This window comes from Pseudophryne corroboree, chromosome 10 (assembly GCF_028390025.1).
Source record: "Pseudophryne corroboree isolate aPseCor3 chromosome 10, aPseCor3.hap2, whole genome shotgun sequence".
Taxonomy (NCBI): domain Eukaryota; kingdom Metazoa; phylum Chordata; class Amphibia; order Anura; family Myobatrachidae; genus Pseudophryne; species Pseudophryne corroboree.
This window is the reverse complement of record NC_086453.1, coordinates 284441999-284457048: the sequence shown is the minus strand read 5'-3', so window position 1 is coordinate 284457048 and position 15050 is coordinate 284441999. Positions and strand designations below refer to the sequence as shown.

At 45.5% G+C, this 15050-nt stretch overlaps 1 protein-coding gene across 1 annotated transcript in view; it reads left to right on the top strand.

Annotated features, from left to right (window-relative positions):
• The window catches only part of UBE2M (ubiquitin conjugating enzyme E2 M), a 52179-nt gene that overhangs the window by 19178 nt on the left and 17951 nt on the right, over positions 1-15050 (top strand). The window contains exon 3 of the mRNA XM_063943324.1: positions 12271-12309. Within this exon, the coding sequence (XP_063799394.1) occupies positions 12271-12309 (39 nt within the window). The remainder of the gene's footprint in view (positions 1-12270; positions 12310-15050) is intronic.

Here is a 15050-nt window from a genome sequence, read left to right as displayed (position 1 = left end):
CTAAAAACAGTGCATCATTGCACAAGGGTCCTGGTAAAAATGGTGGCTTCCTACGAAGCAATTCCATTCGGCAGATTTCACGCAAGAACTTTTCAGTGGGATCTGCTGGACAAATGGTCCGGATCGCATCTTCAGATGCATCAGCGGATAACCCTATATCCAAGGACAAGGGTGTCTCTCCTGTGGTGGTTATAGAGTGCTCATCTTCTAGAGGGCCGCAGATTCGGCATTCAGGATTGGATGCTGGTGACCACGGAGCCCAACCCGAGAGGCTGGGGAGCAGTCACACAAGGAAAAAATTTCCAGGGAGTGTGATCAAGTCTGGAGACTTTTCTCCACATAAATATACTGGAGCTAAGGGTAAATTTATAATGCTCTAAGCTTAGCAAGACCTCTGCTTCAATGTCAGCCGGTATTGATCCAGTGGGAAAAACATCACGGCAGTCGCCCACGTAAACAGACAGGGCGACACAAGAAGCAGGAGGGCAATGGCAAAAACTGCAAGGACTTTTCGCTGGGCGGAAAATCATGTGATAGCACTGTCAGCAGTGTTTCATCCCGGGAATGGAAACTGGGAAGCAGACTTCCTCAGCAGGCACGGCCTCCACCCGGGAGAGTGGAAACTTCATCGGGAAGTTTTTTCCGCATGATTGTAAACCGTTGGGAAATACCAAAGGTGGACATGATGGCGTCCCGTCTGAACAAAAAACGGGACAGGTATTGCGCCAGGTCAAGAGACCCTCAGGCAATAGCTGTGGACGTTCTGGTAACACCGTGGGTGTACCAGTCGGTGTATGTGTTCCCTCCTCTGCTTCTCATACCTAAGGTGCTGAGAATTATAAGACGTAGAGGAGTAAGAACTATACTCATGGCTCCGGATTGGCCAAGAAGGACTTGGTACCCGGAACTTCAAGAGATGCTTACAGAGGTCTTATGGCCTCTGCCGCTAAGAAGGGACTTGCTTCAGCAAGTACCATGTCTGTTCCAAGACTTACCGCAGCTGCGTTTGTCGGCATGGCGGTGGAAAGCCGGATCCTAAGGGAAAAAGGCATTCCGGAAGAGGTCATTCCTACCCTGGTCAAAGCCAGAAAGGAGGTGACCGCACAACATTATCACCACATGTGGCGAAAATATGTTGAGTGGTGTGAGGCCAGGAAGGCCCCACAAAGAAATTTCAACTCGGTCGTTTCCTGCATTTCCTGCAAACAGGAGTGTCTATGGGCCTAAAATTGGGGTCCATTAAGGTTCAAATTTCGGCCCTGTCGATTTTCTTCCAGAAAGAATTGGCTTCAGTTCCTGAAGTCCAGAAGTTTGTCAAGGGAGTATTGCATATACAAACCCCTTTTGTGCCTCCAGTGGCACTGTGGGATCTCAACGTAGTTCTGGGATTCCTCAAATCACATTGGTTTACAACCAGTCAAATCTGTGGATTTGAAGCATCTCACATGAAAAGTGACCATGCTCTTGGCCCTGGCCTGGACCAGGCGAGTGTCAAATTGGTGGTTTTTTTCTCAAAAAAAGCCCATATCTGTTTGTCCATTCGGACAGGGCTGAGCTGCGGACTCGTCCCCAGTTCTCTCCCTAAGGTGGTGTCAGTGTTTCACCTGAACCAGCTTATTGTGGTGCCTTGCACCTACTAGGGACTTGGAGGACTCCAAGTTGCTAGATGTTGTCAGGGCCCTGAAAATATGTTCCAGGACGGCTGGAGTCAGGAAAACTGACTTGCTGTTATCCTGTATGCACCCAACAAACTGGGTGCTCTTGCTTCTAAGCAGACTATTGCTAGTTGGATGTGTAATACAATTCAGCTTGCACATTCTGTGGCAGGCCTGCCACAGCCAAAATATGTAAATGCCCATTCCACAAGGAAGGTGGGCTCATCTTGGGCGGCTGCCCGAGGGGTCTCGGCTTTACAACTTTGCCGAGCAGCTACTTGGTCAGGGGCAAACACGTTTGCTAAATTCTACAAATTTGATACCCTGGCTAAGGAGGACCTGGAGTTCTCTCATTCGGTGCTGCAGAGTCATCCGCACTCTCCCGCCCGTTTGGGAGCTTTGGTATAATCCCCATGGTCCTTTCAGGAACCCCAGCATCCACTAGGACGATAGAGAAAATAAGAATTTACTTACCGATAATTCTATTTCTCGGAGTCCGTAGTGGATGCTGGGCGCCCATCCCAAGTGCGGATTATCTGCAATACTTGTACATAGTTACAAAAATCGGGTTATTATTGTTGTGAGCCATCTTTTCAGAGGCTCCGCTGTTATCATACTGTTAACTGGGTTTAGATCACAAGTTGTACGGTGTGATTGGTGTGGCTGGTATGAGTCTTACCCGGGATTCAAAATTCCTCCCTTATTGTGTACGCTCGTCCGGGCACAGTATCTAACTGGCTTGGAGGAGGGTCATAGGGGGAGGAGCCAGTGCACACCACCTGATCGGAAAGCTTTACTTTTGTGCCCTGTCTCCTGCGGAGCCGCTATTCCCCATGGTCCTTTCAGGAACCCCAGCATCCACTACGGACTCCGAGAAATAGAATTATCGGTAAGTAAATTCTTATTTTCACACCGCAGCTATTACCCGGTAAATTGCCGTTTTTTATGCATTCCAAAACGGTTCTAGCTGCGGTGTGAAAGGGTCACTTTGAATTTACTGGTTACAGATTACTGGTATTTTATAACGGTTAAAAAGCAGGGTCCTACACGGTTCAGACCCGTTTCATTGTGCAATGTGAAAGGCTCAGAAACGGCATTTCCAAACCACAGAAGGTGATAGGCTGTCTCCATGCGTGATGTCACTAGGCAGAAGCAGGAAATAAACTGGAGGAAACACATGAGAGTGAAGGGAGCGTTTTATTATACAGCATACAGTTTAAAATGGCAAATTGGAGTGATGAGAAGGTTAGGGAGCTGTTTAGGATGAAAGGGGATGAAGAAATATGTAGACAAATCACTGGGACAGTGAAGGATGCAGTAATCTACAAAAACATGGTAAAGATGCTTGAAGCTGCTGGGTTCCATCATACGACTAGTCAAATTATTAATAATGTGTGGGCCAGAAAAGTACATTTAAAATGACAACCACTGTTTTCTATGGGAGAAACTGGTTCAGTGTCAAAGGTACCAAAACGGTAATGAAACGGTAATATACCAGTTACAACATGCGATGTGAAGGGGGTTTAACTGCTCAGACCCGTTTTAAGAACCGTTTCAAAAGCAGGGTTTGCGATGTGAAAGCAGCATAAGGGACACTGGAAGATCATTACTGTGGGTTATAGATGGTGGACAAGTGGAGCCGGCACTTTAAATTCTTTGAATAGTGACTGGCTCCTCCCCTCAATGCCCACCTTACAGACCAGTTTCAAAAATGTGCCCGAGGGAGCCGGTACTCTCTCTGGGCTTCTCCAGAGATTTCTCTCTCTTCCAGATGAGGACAGACAGGCAGGCAGCCTACTGCCCCTGTCTGCCTGCACCGTGGGACTTTGGCACAGTTTCTTTAAACTGCAGCCATTGTCCCAGCTACAAGGACCTCAGTCCTGGAGGATCTCGTACAGACACTGCATGCAGGTATGCTAGGGTCCCCACAGCCTAGTGCCCAGCCGATTCAGCAAGGCAGTGGTGAGTATAAACAGAGCTCTGACTAGCAGAGTCTCTGGATCACTTCCTACAGGGCACTCTGCTCCAGCGCTGAGTACCGGAGCCGCTCTGTACAGTGGCGGTACTTCAGCGCTCACCGATTGGAGCGTATTTCCCGCCTAGCAGGGCGCCGGAGGCGGGGGCAGAGCTAAGCTCCGGAGCGCCGTGCTCAGAAAGCCGCGTCTTCTTATGGCAGGGCACTCTGTCTACGCGCTGAGTACCGGAGCCGCTCTGTACAGCGCCAGTACTTCAGCGCTAACTGCTAGGAAGCATCTTTGAATTTCCCGCCTAGCAGGGCGCCGGAGGTGGGGACAGAGCTACGCTCCAAGGCGCAGTGCTCAGAAGGCGTCTTCTTCCCGTAGCTCGGCACCATTTCAGAACACGGTACAAGTGGTTCTTGGACGCTGGGGCAGCGTTCACACAGAGGAAAGACGCTGCAGAACCGGAAGGCTCAGCGCGGTGGTCGGGTATCGTCGATACCAGTATAGAGTGGAGAGTAGTTAAAGTCACTATTATATAGTAAAACTGTATAAGGAACGCCTATGAGTTACACGAAGTGTAACTGTCAGTTAGGGCGGCTGTGACTGGTCTCTCACCTATCGTCACCATCTCTATTGTCTTCTCTCTGTTTCTAACAGTTCACTACTGTATCTGTGTTTTTTGTTGTTGTTTTTTTCTTCATTTTTATTACTGGCAGAGGCACTTCTTCCAAGGCTTCTCAGAAGCTATATGCTTGTAAGAAGTGCTCTGCAAAGTTCACTCAACAGAATTGAGGGTTCTTTATCTTGTGATAACTGTGAAGTAACTTTCCCAGCACCTGCAACTATGCAGGATCTCACTCCACCATGGCTGGTTCAATTGTCTTTAGTCATGACAGATCTGTCGGCGGAGCTGGCAGCTTCCCGTAAAGATAGAGAAGAATCCAGAGCTCAGACTTCTCTATCTGAACCAGAGTGGGCGCACTGTCTAGCCAGGTCAGTAGAGGAGTTACGTAAGTCTATGGGGGCATCTAAATCCCCCACCTCTGTTTCTACAGAGGCATTCTCCAAAAAGAGACCGTTACCAGCGGTTTTGCAGTCTGACGACTCAGACATGGAAGATATCCCTCCGTTAGAGGAGGATGAGGCTCCTCGGGACTCGGATACAGAGGAAATTCAGGATGATGCAGATATTGAATCACAGGGCTTCGATGCTCTCATACTGGCAGTGCGCCAGGTGTTACAAATTAGAGTCTGATCCAACTCCTTCACAGCCTGCTTTTTGTTTTTTTGTTAAAAAAAAAACAAAAAGAGTGCGACCTCCTTTCCTATTTCCACGGAAATAGATGATAATTTTTCACTAGCATGGAAGCACCCTGATAGGAAATTCCAAGTTACAAGTAGACTGTTACTGTCGTATCGTTTTCCAGAGGAAAATAGAGCTAAGTGGGAGAACCCTCCACTGGTAGATCCCTCTCTATCTAGATTGTCAAAGAAGACTGTCATACCGGTGGCTAGCGCTGCCTCGTTAAAGCAGCAAGCAGACCGCAGGTTAGAAAATTACCTTAAAGTCTGTTTACACAGCAGCAGGGATACTTATTTGTCCTACTCTGGTTGGTATGTGGGTTAACAAGGCAATAGCAGCCTGGGCAGAAAAATTGGTAACAGGTTTACAATCTGGTCTCCCTACAGATCAATTGATTACACTGGCAGAACATATCAGGGAGTCGGCGGTATATTTGGGGGAAGCATCCAAGGATACCGGAACCATCAGATCCAGGATATCTGTCTTGTCTATTTCAGCTCGCCGTGCGCTCTGGCTTAAGCAATGGCAAGCGGATTTGGATTCCAAGAAGGCTGTAGAAGCAATACCGTATAATGGTGAGTTCCTGTTTGGTCAGGAACTGGATACTCTAATCTCTAAGGCCACGTGTGGTAAGTCAACATAACTTCCTTCTGCAGCTCCTCCTCCCAGAAAGACTTACTCTGGACCGTCTTTTCGGTCCTTTCGGCCTTTGTCAAAGTTCAGAGGACGTGCTAGAGGTGGAGCCACATCTTTCAGAGGACGTGGTCAAGCCGGGTTTAGTATGGCTGACCGGCGGGCAGCATACCGACGCCTGGCTTCCGGCGGGGAGGGGCGAGTGCAGCAAGCCCCTTGCGGGCTCTGTGTCGACCTGCGGTCGCCACGGGTTCTATTCCCACTCTATTGGTGTCGTGGACACCCACGAGTGGAAATAGTCCCTGTTGGTCGGCATGCCGACCATCGGGATAGTGAGGGGTCGGGATGCTGGAGGAGGTCATGTGACTGTCGGTCTCCTGACCGCCGGTCACATGAATACCACCTGGTCGAGCCACAGCTACAGCTGCCTTACAGACGGACCCTAAACCAGCCACTAAGCCCGCCGCATGACGGGCTCCACTCCCTCTTGGGGGATCCCAGGGTGGGAGCTTGGTTACTAAGTTTTGTACAGATTTGGTCGGAAACCTGCACAGATGCCTGGTAAGAGACATTATTACTCAGGGATACAGACTCGAGTTTCAGTTACATCCTCCTCCAAGATATTTTACAACAGGTTTACTAGTTTCACAGGAGCGTCTGGATTCTCTTCTCTTGGCGATAATGAATCTCCTGGAGAAGGGTGTCATCGTTCCTGTAACTTTACACCAGCAGAAACAGGGATTTTATTCCAGTTTGTTTGTGGTGCCGAAGCCGTACGGCTCGGTAAGACCCATTCTGAATTTAAAGAGTCTCAATCCTTTTTTGAGAATAGTCAAATTCAAGATGGAGTCTCTGCGGTCAGTCATAAATGGTCTAGAAGCAGGGGACTTTATGGTGTCAATAGACATCAGAGATGCCTACCTCCCATATCCCGATTTGGCCGCCCCATCAGAGTTTTCTCCGTTTTACGGTAAAGGATTTACATTTTCAATTCCAAGCCTTACCTTTCGGTCTCTTTTCAGCACCTCGAATTTTCACAAAGGTAATGGCAGTAATGATGGCGCGATTACGATCACAGGGGGTCAACATTGTCCCCTACTTAGACGATCTTCTCCTAAAGGCCCAGTCGTCGGAGAAGTTAGTCGACGATATGAGAACAGCACAAGATTTTCTCAGGAGACATGGCTAGATCATAAATATCCAAAAGTCTCAGTTACAACCGACACAGCGGCTTCAATTCCTAGGGATGATCATGGACACTGTACTTCAGAAGATATTTCTCACTCAGGACAAGATTCAATCCATTCAAGAGTTAGTTCGGTTGGTCTTACAACATCGCAGAGTTTCGATTTCATCTTTGCATTCGTCTTCTGGGGAAGATGGTAGCAGCGTTCGAAGCGGTACAGTACGGGAGGTTCCACTCCAGACCATTTCAACTAGATCTCCTTTCCAAATGGTCTGGTTCGCATCTTTTTACGCATCAGAAGGTTCAGCCAAGCCCCAGAACTCGTCTGTCATTGCTTTGGTGGCTGAAGACAGTGAATCTGTCAAAGGACAGGTACTTTGCTCTCCTGGATTGGGTCCTTCTCACGACGGATGCCAGCCTCCGTGGCTGGGGAGCGGTAACTCTAGATTGCCAATTCCAGGGTCTTTGGACTTTCCAAGAACAGACTCTATCTATCAATATTCTGGAACTTCGAGCTGTCTACAACGCTCTCCTGTTGGCCAGTCATCTCCTACAAGAACGAGCAATATGCGTGCAGTCAGACAATGCCACAGCTGTGGTATACATAAATCGCCAAGGGGGAACCCGCAGCAGAGCCGCTATGGAGGAGGTCCCCAAGATCCTGTTATGGGCCGAGAGGTATGCAGTAGCAATATCGGCGGTGTTCATACCAGGAGTGGAGAACTGGGAGGCCGATTACCTAAGTCGTCAGGATATGCATCCAGGCGAATGGGAACTAAATCCGCAGGTTTTTCAGCAACTGGTTCGTCGATGGGGACTCCCGCAGATCGATCTCATGGCGTCCAGAAGGAACCACAAACTTCCTCGGTATTACTCTCGCACCAAAGGCCGGAGGCGGTCAACGCATTGACGATCCTTAGGACATTCCAATTTGTGTACCTGTTTCTGCCGTTTCCCCTATTGCCACATCTTCTCAAGAGAATCAAACTGGAAACCGTCCGTTCTACTCGTGGCTCCAGACTGGCCTCGTTGGTACAGCGATCTTCAGTTACTCATAGACGACCCGTGGCCGCTACCTCCTGAGACGGGATTTGCTGTCACAAGATCGTTTTGTTTATCCAGACCTACAATGGCTATGTTTGATGGCGTAGTTGTTGAGAGGGAACTTTTAAGACACAATGGCATCCCAACACCAATGATTCCTACTATGATGAGTGCTAGAAAGGAGGTCTTTTCTAGACACTATTACCGCATTTGGAAGTCATACATCTCATGGTGTGAACAGCGTCATTTCTAGCCTACTTCCTTTAGGTTGGCCAGACTTCTCATTTTCCTCCAGGCTGGCTTCTCGGCGGGTTTGAGCCTAGGGTCGCTAAAGGTTAAAATTTCCGCCCTGTCAATTTTTTTTCCAAAGAAATTTGGCCTTACTGCCTGCGGTACAGACTTTTCTTCAGGGGGTTATCCGCCTTAAGCCTCCATTCGTTCCTCTCACAGCTTCCTGGGATCTGGATACGGTTCTTTAATTTTTGCAATCATCCCTATTTGAGCCTCTGGAATTGGTGGAGCTCAAATTCCTTACATGGTGGTGGTACTGTTGGCACTGGCCTCGGCTCGGAGGGTCTCTGAGTTGGGAACTCTCTCGTGCCGTCCTCCGTATTTGATCTTCCATGAGGACAGAGCAGAACTTGGCACTCACAGATCTTTTTTTACCTAAGGTTGTTTCAGCCTTTCATATTAATCAGCCTATTGTGGTTCCAGTACTCTCAGGCGACTCCCCCTCTTCAATATCCCTGGACGATGTTCGGGCCCTGCGGATTTATGCAGAGAGAACCGCTACTTTGCGCAAGACGGATGCTCTTTTTGTGCTCTATGATGCTGCCAAGTCTGGATGGCCGGCTTCAAAACAGACATTAGCATGTTGGATCAGATTTACTATTCGACAGGCGTATCTAGCAGTATCGCTACCTCTGCCTACTTCGGTCTCCGCCCATTCCACTAGGTCAGTGGGTTCTTCCTGGGCGATTACTAAAGAAGTTTCCTTGATGCAGTTGTGTAGAGCGACAACTTGGTCGGGGAAACATATGTTGATCAAGTTCTACAAGTTAGATACTTTTGCGGCTTCGGCTGCTCAGTTTGGCAGAGCGGTTTTACAGGACTCTCAGCGCTTTCCCGCCCGTAATGGGAGCTCTGGTATCTCCCCACAGTAATGACCTTCCAGTTTCCCCTAGTGGATGAAGGAGAAAATGGGATTTTGGTACTTACCAGTAAATCCATTTCTCCAATTCCACAGGGGACAATGGGCGTCTTTGGGCTTAGTTTCTCCAGTGTGGGAGAATTTTCTTCAGTTATTTTACATTAATGTTGACAGATGACAATTGTTCTTGTTTTTGTTTAATATTTATGTGTGTGTGTATGTATGTATATGTAAATATGTGTGTTATATATGTAAATGTGTGTTTTATTTTATATATATATATATATATATATATATATATATATTATTATACTGTTCTCGTTCTTTCTCCTCCTCCTCTTTCGTGTTGTATTGAGCCGTCTCCTCTCGGGCTCAGTTTTCGAAACTGGTCTGTAGAGGGGAGGAGACAGTCACTATTCAAAAAATTTTAAGTGCCGGCTCAACTTGTCCACCATCTATACCCCACAGTAATGACCTTCCAGTGTCCCCTGTGAAATCGGAGAAATGGATTTACCGGTAAGTACCAAAATCCTGCTTGTTTTTTTGCATTTTTGGGGTTAGTGTGAATAGCTTTGGCATCGGGGATCACCAATTGTTAAAACGCAACCGCTCGCCTTAAAGTTGCTAAAGGTTATGATTTGTGACATGGAAGGAAAAGGGAAAAAAAGAAAACAAACAAAAAATGTCGTCCATATGTGTCGACATTTTGTTCATATCGACCCAATGGGTGGTATTCAAATGATATATCACGCCCAATCTCCTTTATAAAGTGTCCCCCGTTATCGCACATATCGCACCCATAGTAATTAGGTTTAGCTGCGTAAAAGGTTGGACGCCCTCGCTACTCTGGGGGAAGCAAGCTGAAATTATTATACCATGCCCATTAGCAGAAACAGAACATGTGTGGAAAGGGGTGAAAATAATTGAATATTGCCCAATGACTTGGCCAGTAGTCTGGACTCCCTTCCTTATTATAAGCATTCTATATTATCAGTAAAGCATTTTCTCTTGTACATTACTGTGAGACCTGTTTTGGGCATTCTTTAGTTACCTACCCCACTGCTAATACTTGGCACTCCATTGCTGTCACTAGCATCCTGTTCCACACTCCTGTGTGCCCCTCTGCCAGCTCTGGGGGCCATTGATAGTCTGAGTCAAACTGTCATTGTGCCCACTGTCCTCCGCATCAGACAGGCAAATACTTTATATGCTTGTTCAGCACTGCACCTTATATATGACATTGTACACACACATAACACTTGTATAGCTGCTGTAACAACGAATGACCAAACAAATCACTAACTGATAACAAAGATTTCACAACAATACTGGAATAATAGAATACTGCTTAATACAGCTAGACCTAAAGCCGTAAGAACTAAGACAGTTTTTACATCTAACCGCTAATTTGGCAAATTGTCATTCTGCCGCCAGTGTGTGACAGCGCTGTGTATAAGCCCTGTCTGTCTAATATCTAACTTATAAAGTTCTCCATTTCAAAATATTACAAAGATGTATGAGCTAAAACATCTCCTAATCCCTCCATTAAGGAGAGTTGGCCGGTTACTGACTTTTTATTTACTTACAAAATCACGTCTTCTGATTATTGCGGTGGCTGAGCAACAGGTGTGATTCCTGGTGTATGCAGATATTCTATAAATAATGACTGATCACAAGCAATTAGTTGGCCGCAATGTAGCGTGCAGCCAATAGTACTGGATGCAGAGCAGCTAGAGGTGGTTACGGTCTGTGAGCGGTCCTTAATAGGCTACATTGTGTATTCCATTTTCTATGATCAGGTATATTAATCAGTAAACATAGCACAAGTATACCAGGCTCACTAGCAGATATACTCTACTACACTGAAGAATATCTTGTAATGGAGTAAAGTACGTATGTAACTTTAATTGTCCATTAAAGGTTATTTGTGGCCAGTCGGTGATTGCAATCCCAGGTTCCTCCTTGCTGGATATCTCTATTCCATATGGAGGGACCTCATAATAATGCAGAGAGCTAATATAGTGTAGCAAGTTTTATTGAAGAAAAAATGGTTAAAATAGATCAAATACATTCAGTATACCAAATAAAACGTGCCAGAGCTTATCTGTTGGCAAGTGGAAGTCTGTTCTGTACACCTTCTCCAACCCAGTATCAGTCTCTGTAGGTTCCTGTATCCCATGCCGCATTGGTCAGGTCTACCACCTCATCCCCGTTTCGAAAGCCAACTGTTTTCCTCAGGGTGATATTCCAGATTGACCACAAATACTTCTTATACGCCGTTTTACTGTCCCACCCCCTTTGGGGAGTGGTTAGTCAAATCACCACTTAACTGGCATGGTCAGATTTCATGCAACTGCACCGTCCCACCCTGTCCCCCCGTTTTTGACGAGGAGATCCTTTCTGCAGATGTGCATAATATAATGTTTGAATATTTGAAAAAAACAAAAAAACTTTTTCAACTTTATTAAATAAAATTAATTTAAAAAAACAATGTTAATGCTTTTGAAGGGGAAAAATCGTCAGTTAAGTGGTTAATTATATTCACTTAAAACACTTGCTATATGTAACACAGCAAGCAGGATCTTATTCTGAATTTATTTATATGATAAAATGCAGTTTTTGTAAAATTTCATATTAAAAACTTTTTTTTTCATAGAAACTCTGTTAATACATCTTTCAGTTCCGTAGGGTCCTCACAGTACAGATAAATTTCTAGAATAAAACCTTATATGACTATAATGCAGCGCTGCGAGGCATCAGTCTCTATGCTATACTGTACAAGTATCTGACGGTGAGATCCCACAGATTGTAGCATCAGTGCAGAAGCACGTCACATCCCCTCTCATGGTGTCACCCCCAAAGCTGCAGGAACAGTGCTATCATTCGCCATCAGTACTATAGTCTGCTGTTTAATCTGTTTCCTCCAGCTCATCACATACTGAGCTGCTGGCATTAAGCATGTATGGCAGATGTCAGGATAAATAGGCAAATTAACTGTAAGTAGCATTCTGGGACAAATAACAGTGAATGGTATATGGCTAAATCAACTCGCATCATAAGAGCTATGGAGCCTAAACAATAGAACTGCAGGTGCCTTATCTTTTTGTAGCCATTTATGTTGAGGGCAGTGGGTGCACATATTGGCTGGCTACTGAACTCCGCATCATTGCGACGTCCCCATCTCACATACTAAGTCTGCCATGCACATGTAGACTGGTACCTGTGAATTAGGATTGAGCTATCCCTAACTTCACCTGCGCCAGTCTGCCATAGTCTCTATGGAACCTTCATATGACTGTATGCATGTCGCTAACGTGTATTTCTTTGCTTTGTTAAAGGGCTTTTACAAGGGTGGAAAATTTGTCTTCAGCTTCAAGGTGAGTTCTCCAATTTTTTGTGTTGGATATCTTACATACACTTTTCTGGTTTGTGGTGCATGGCTGATGTGTGGGTTATCACTGCATCCAGATAAAGGGTGATAGGGCTGAGGGTGTGTGAGAAACTGTTTCCCCGTCTCTAAACTAAGCTAGAACTATACATTTGGGTTTGAGATAGCTGATAACCCCCAAAACGTTGCTGGCATGCATACTTGCTCTTTAGGTTGGCATTCTGCTGCCATGAGTGTGTGACCTTCGTTCTGTGACATGAACAATTATTTGCATGGTCATATGCAAACTGCGTAACAATTGCCCTAGAGCACCACACAGTATTGTCACACTAGGATGGGGTTACCCAGGATCAAATAGAGTAGGTTGCACTGGAGGCCCCGTCTGCATCTCCCTTATATTGAAAGCAGTATTCTATTGAAATAGAGAACATATTAGAGCCCAATGTAAATACTGCTCCTATCAATTTCAGTGGGATTATTATCGGGTCATGTGGTTTTGGGGCCACACGTGGCAATATCGCTGTGTGCGGTCAGTAATACATCTGGGTTATTTCACACCAACTCAACACAGTTTTCAGACTGACCATTTTAAATTGTGATAAAATTTAGTATAATAAATGCTGCTGTGGGTGTAAAGAAAACCCCCAAATTTTAGGCTATGTTCAACATTATTGAAATTATATACCTTTTTTAAAGCTGCTATTTTTTCCACAAAAAATTTGATATTAATGTTTTTTTAAATTGCACTTGCAGTTCACCTTATTATGCTAGAAAGTTGGGCAAGGTCTCATTTTAAAGCTCGTTTATGGGCTTTCATATAATATATATCGCAGCAGCATGTTTCCGTAAAAATGTAAACATTTTCAAAAACTAAATTTTTAGATTTTCTCAAGCCAATATTTCACTTTTTTTTTAATCTCAAAAATTGTTCATAATCCCCAATGTTTTGTTTTAGGATCATGATGTTTTAGGATCATGGAACATACTATAAGAGCTTTCATTTTTGAGCGAGTCATGAAAATTGTATTTAAAAATCAACAAACAATATTTTTTTCCACATTCCTCTTCAGGTGTGTGTTGCGACGAAATTCTACAGACCGCCCCTGCTCCCACTTCTGTGCAGGCGCATAAAGTAAGTGAAAAGATACTCCATGTGGAAAGATACTTCAGTTGTGTTGAATGGGCCCGCCTTTTAGATTTAGGTGGACTTTAAATAGTGAAGAAAGCCCATGGGTTACTCGGTTAAGCCCACCCAAACCTAACCTAACCTGTTCCTGGACCATTTGTGTCACATTTGTGGTATATTACAAGGGAAAACCAAAAACGGAGTAGCGTAGCTATGCTGTTATTTCAGACTGTCTGGAACACAACACAGTGACAGTCTACTGCTTCCAGAGCAAACTCAAACTTCTTGTGGAATAAATTTGAAAATTACCAAAAAAGATTTTTATAGTTCTCCGATGGGTCAGCCGCACAATGTAGAAACAAGAAATCCTTTGAGCGTAAAGTAAAAATAGTAACATTCCTGTAATGTTTTCCTCTGCCCAATTAAAAAGTTGTTGTGGTGTAATAATCTGATTATCATATGGACGTGCAGGCTTGCTCAGGATGCTAACCGCTTCACTGTTCCACCTACACTATCGCAAGGCCCTTTGCCATTAGCAATCACGCAAAAATGCCGCTCTGCTTCTATACCAAATCGTCTGTATAAGAGCATTAGTTGGCAAAGTTTTTCTTTCTCTTAAATTGTGTGGCACACCCATTGGAGAAGCAGAAAATCTTTTTGTGTGAAATTTATTCTACAAGAAGTTTGAGTTTCCTCTGAAAGCAGTAGACTGTCCCTGTGTGTTCCAGACAGTCTGAAATAACAGCAAAGCTAAGATACTCAGTTTTTTTTTTTTACCCTTGTAATACACCACAAAAGGGAGAATTGTACAGTAGCTTGAGCACTGGTCCAATGATTGCCGAGTGACTGAGGCTTCATCTTGTGAGTACAGTATTGCTCCCAGTCTGCTGTGTCTCTCCCTCCCAGAACACGTTCTCCAAGTTGCTGTTCCTTCCTGCTCCCAGCACACATTCGCCCAGTCTGATACCTCTCTGTAATTAAACACTTTGGTTTTTCAAAAGTGACACAAATGATCCAGGGACAGGTAAGGTTTGGGTGGGCTTAACTTATTCACCCAATAGGCTTTTCTCTAACGTCCTAGTGGATGCTGGGGACTCCGTAAGGACCATGGGGAATAGACGGGCTCTACAGGAGACATGGGCACTTTAAGAAAGAATTTAGATTCTGGTGTGCTCTGGCTCCTCCCTCTATGTCCCTCCTCCAGACCTCAGTTTGAATCTGTGCCCGGACGAGCTGGGTGCTGTTCAGTAAGCTCTCCTGAGCTTGCTGTAAGAAAGTATTTTGTTAGGTTTTTATTTTCAGGGAGCTCTGCTGGCAACAGACTCCCTGCATCGTGGGACAGAGGGGAGAGAAGCAGCCCTACTCTCTGAAGCTAGGTCCTGCTTCTTAGGCTACTGGACACCATTAGATCCAGAGGGATCGTACACAGGATCTCACCCTCGTCGTCCGATCCCAGAGCCGCGCCGCCGTCCCCCTCGCAGAGCCGGAAGTCAGAAGCCGGGTGAGTATGAGAAGCAAGAAGACTTCGAAATCGGCGGCAGAAGACTCCGTTCTTCACATGAGGTAACGCACAGCACTGCAGCTGTGCGCCATTGCTCCCACAC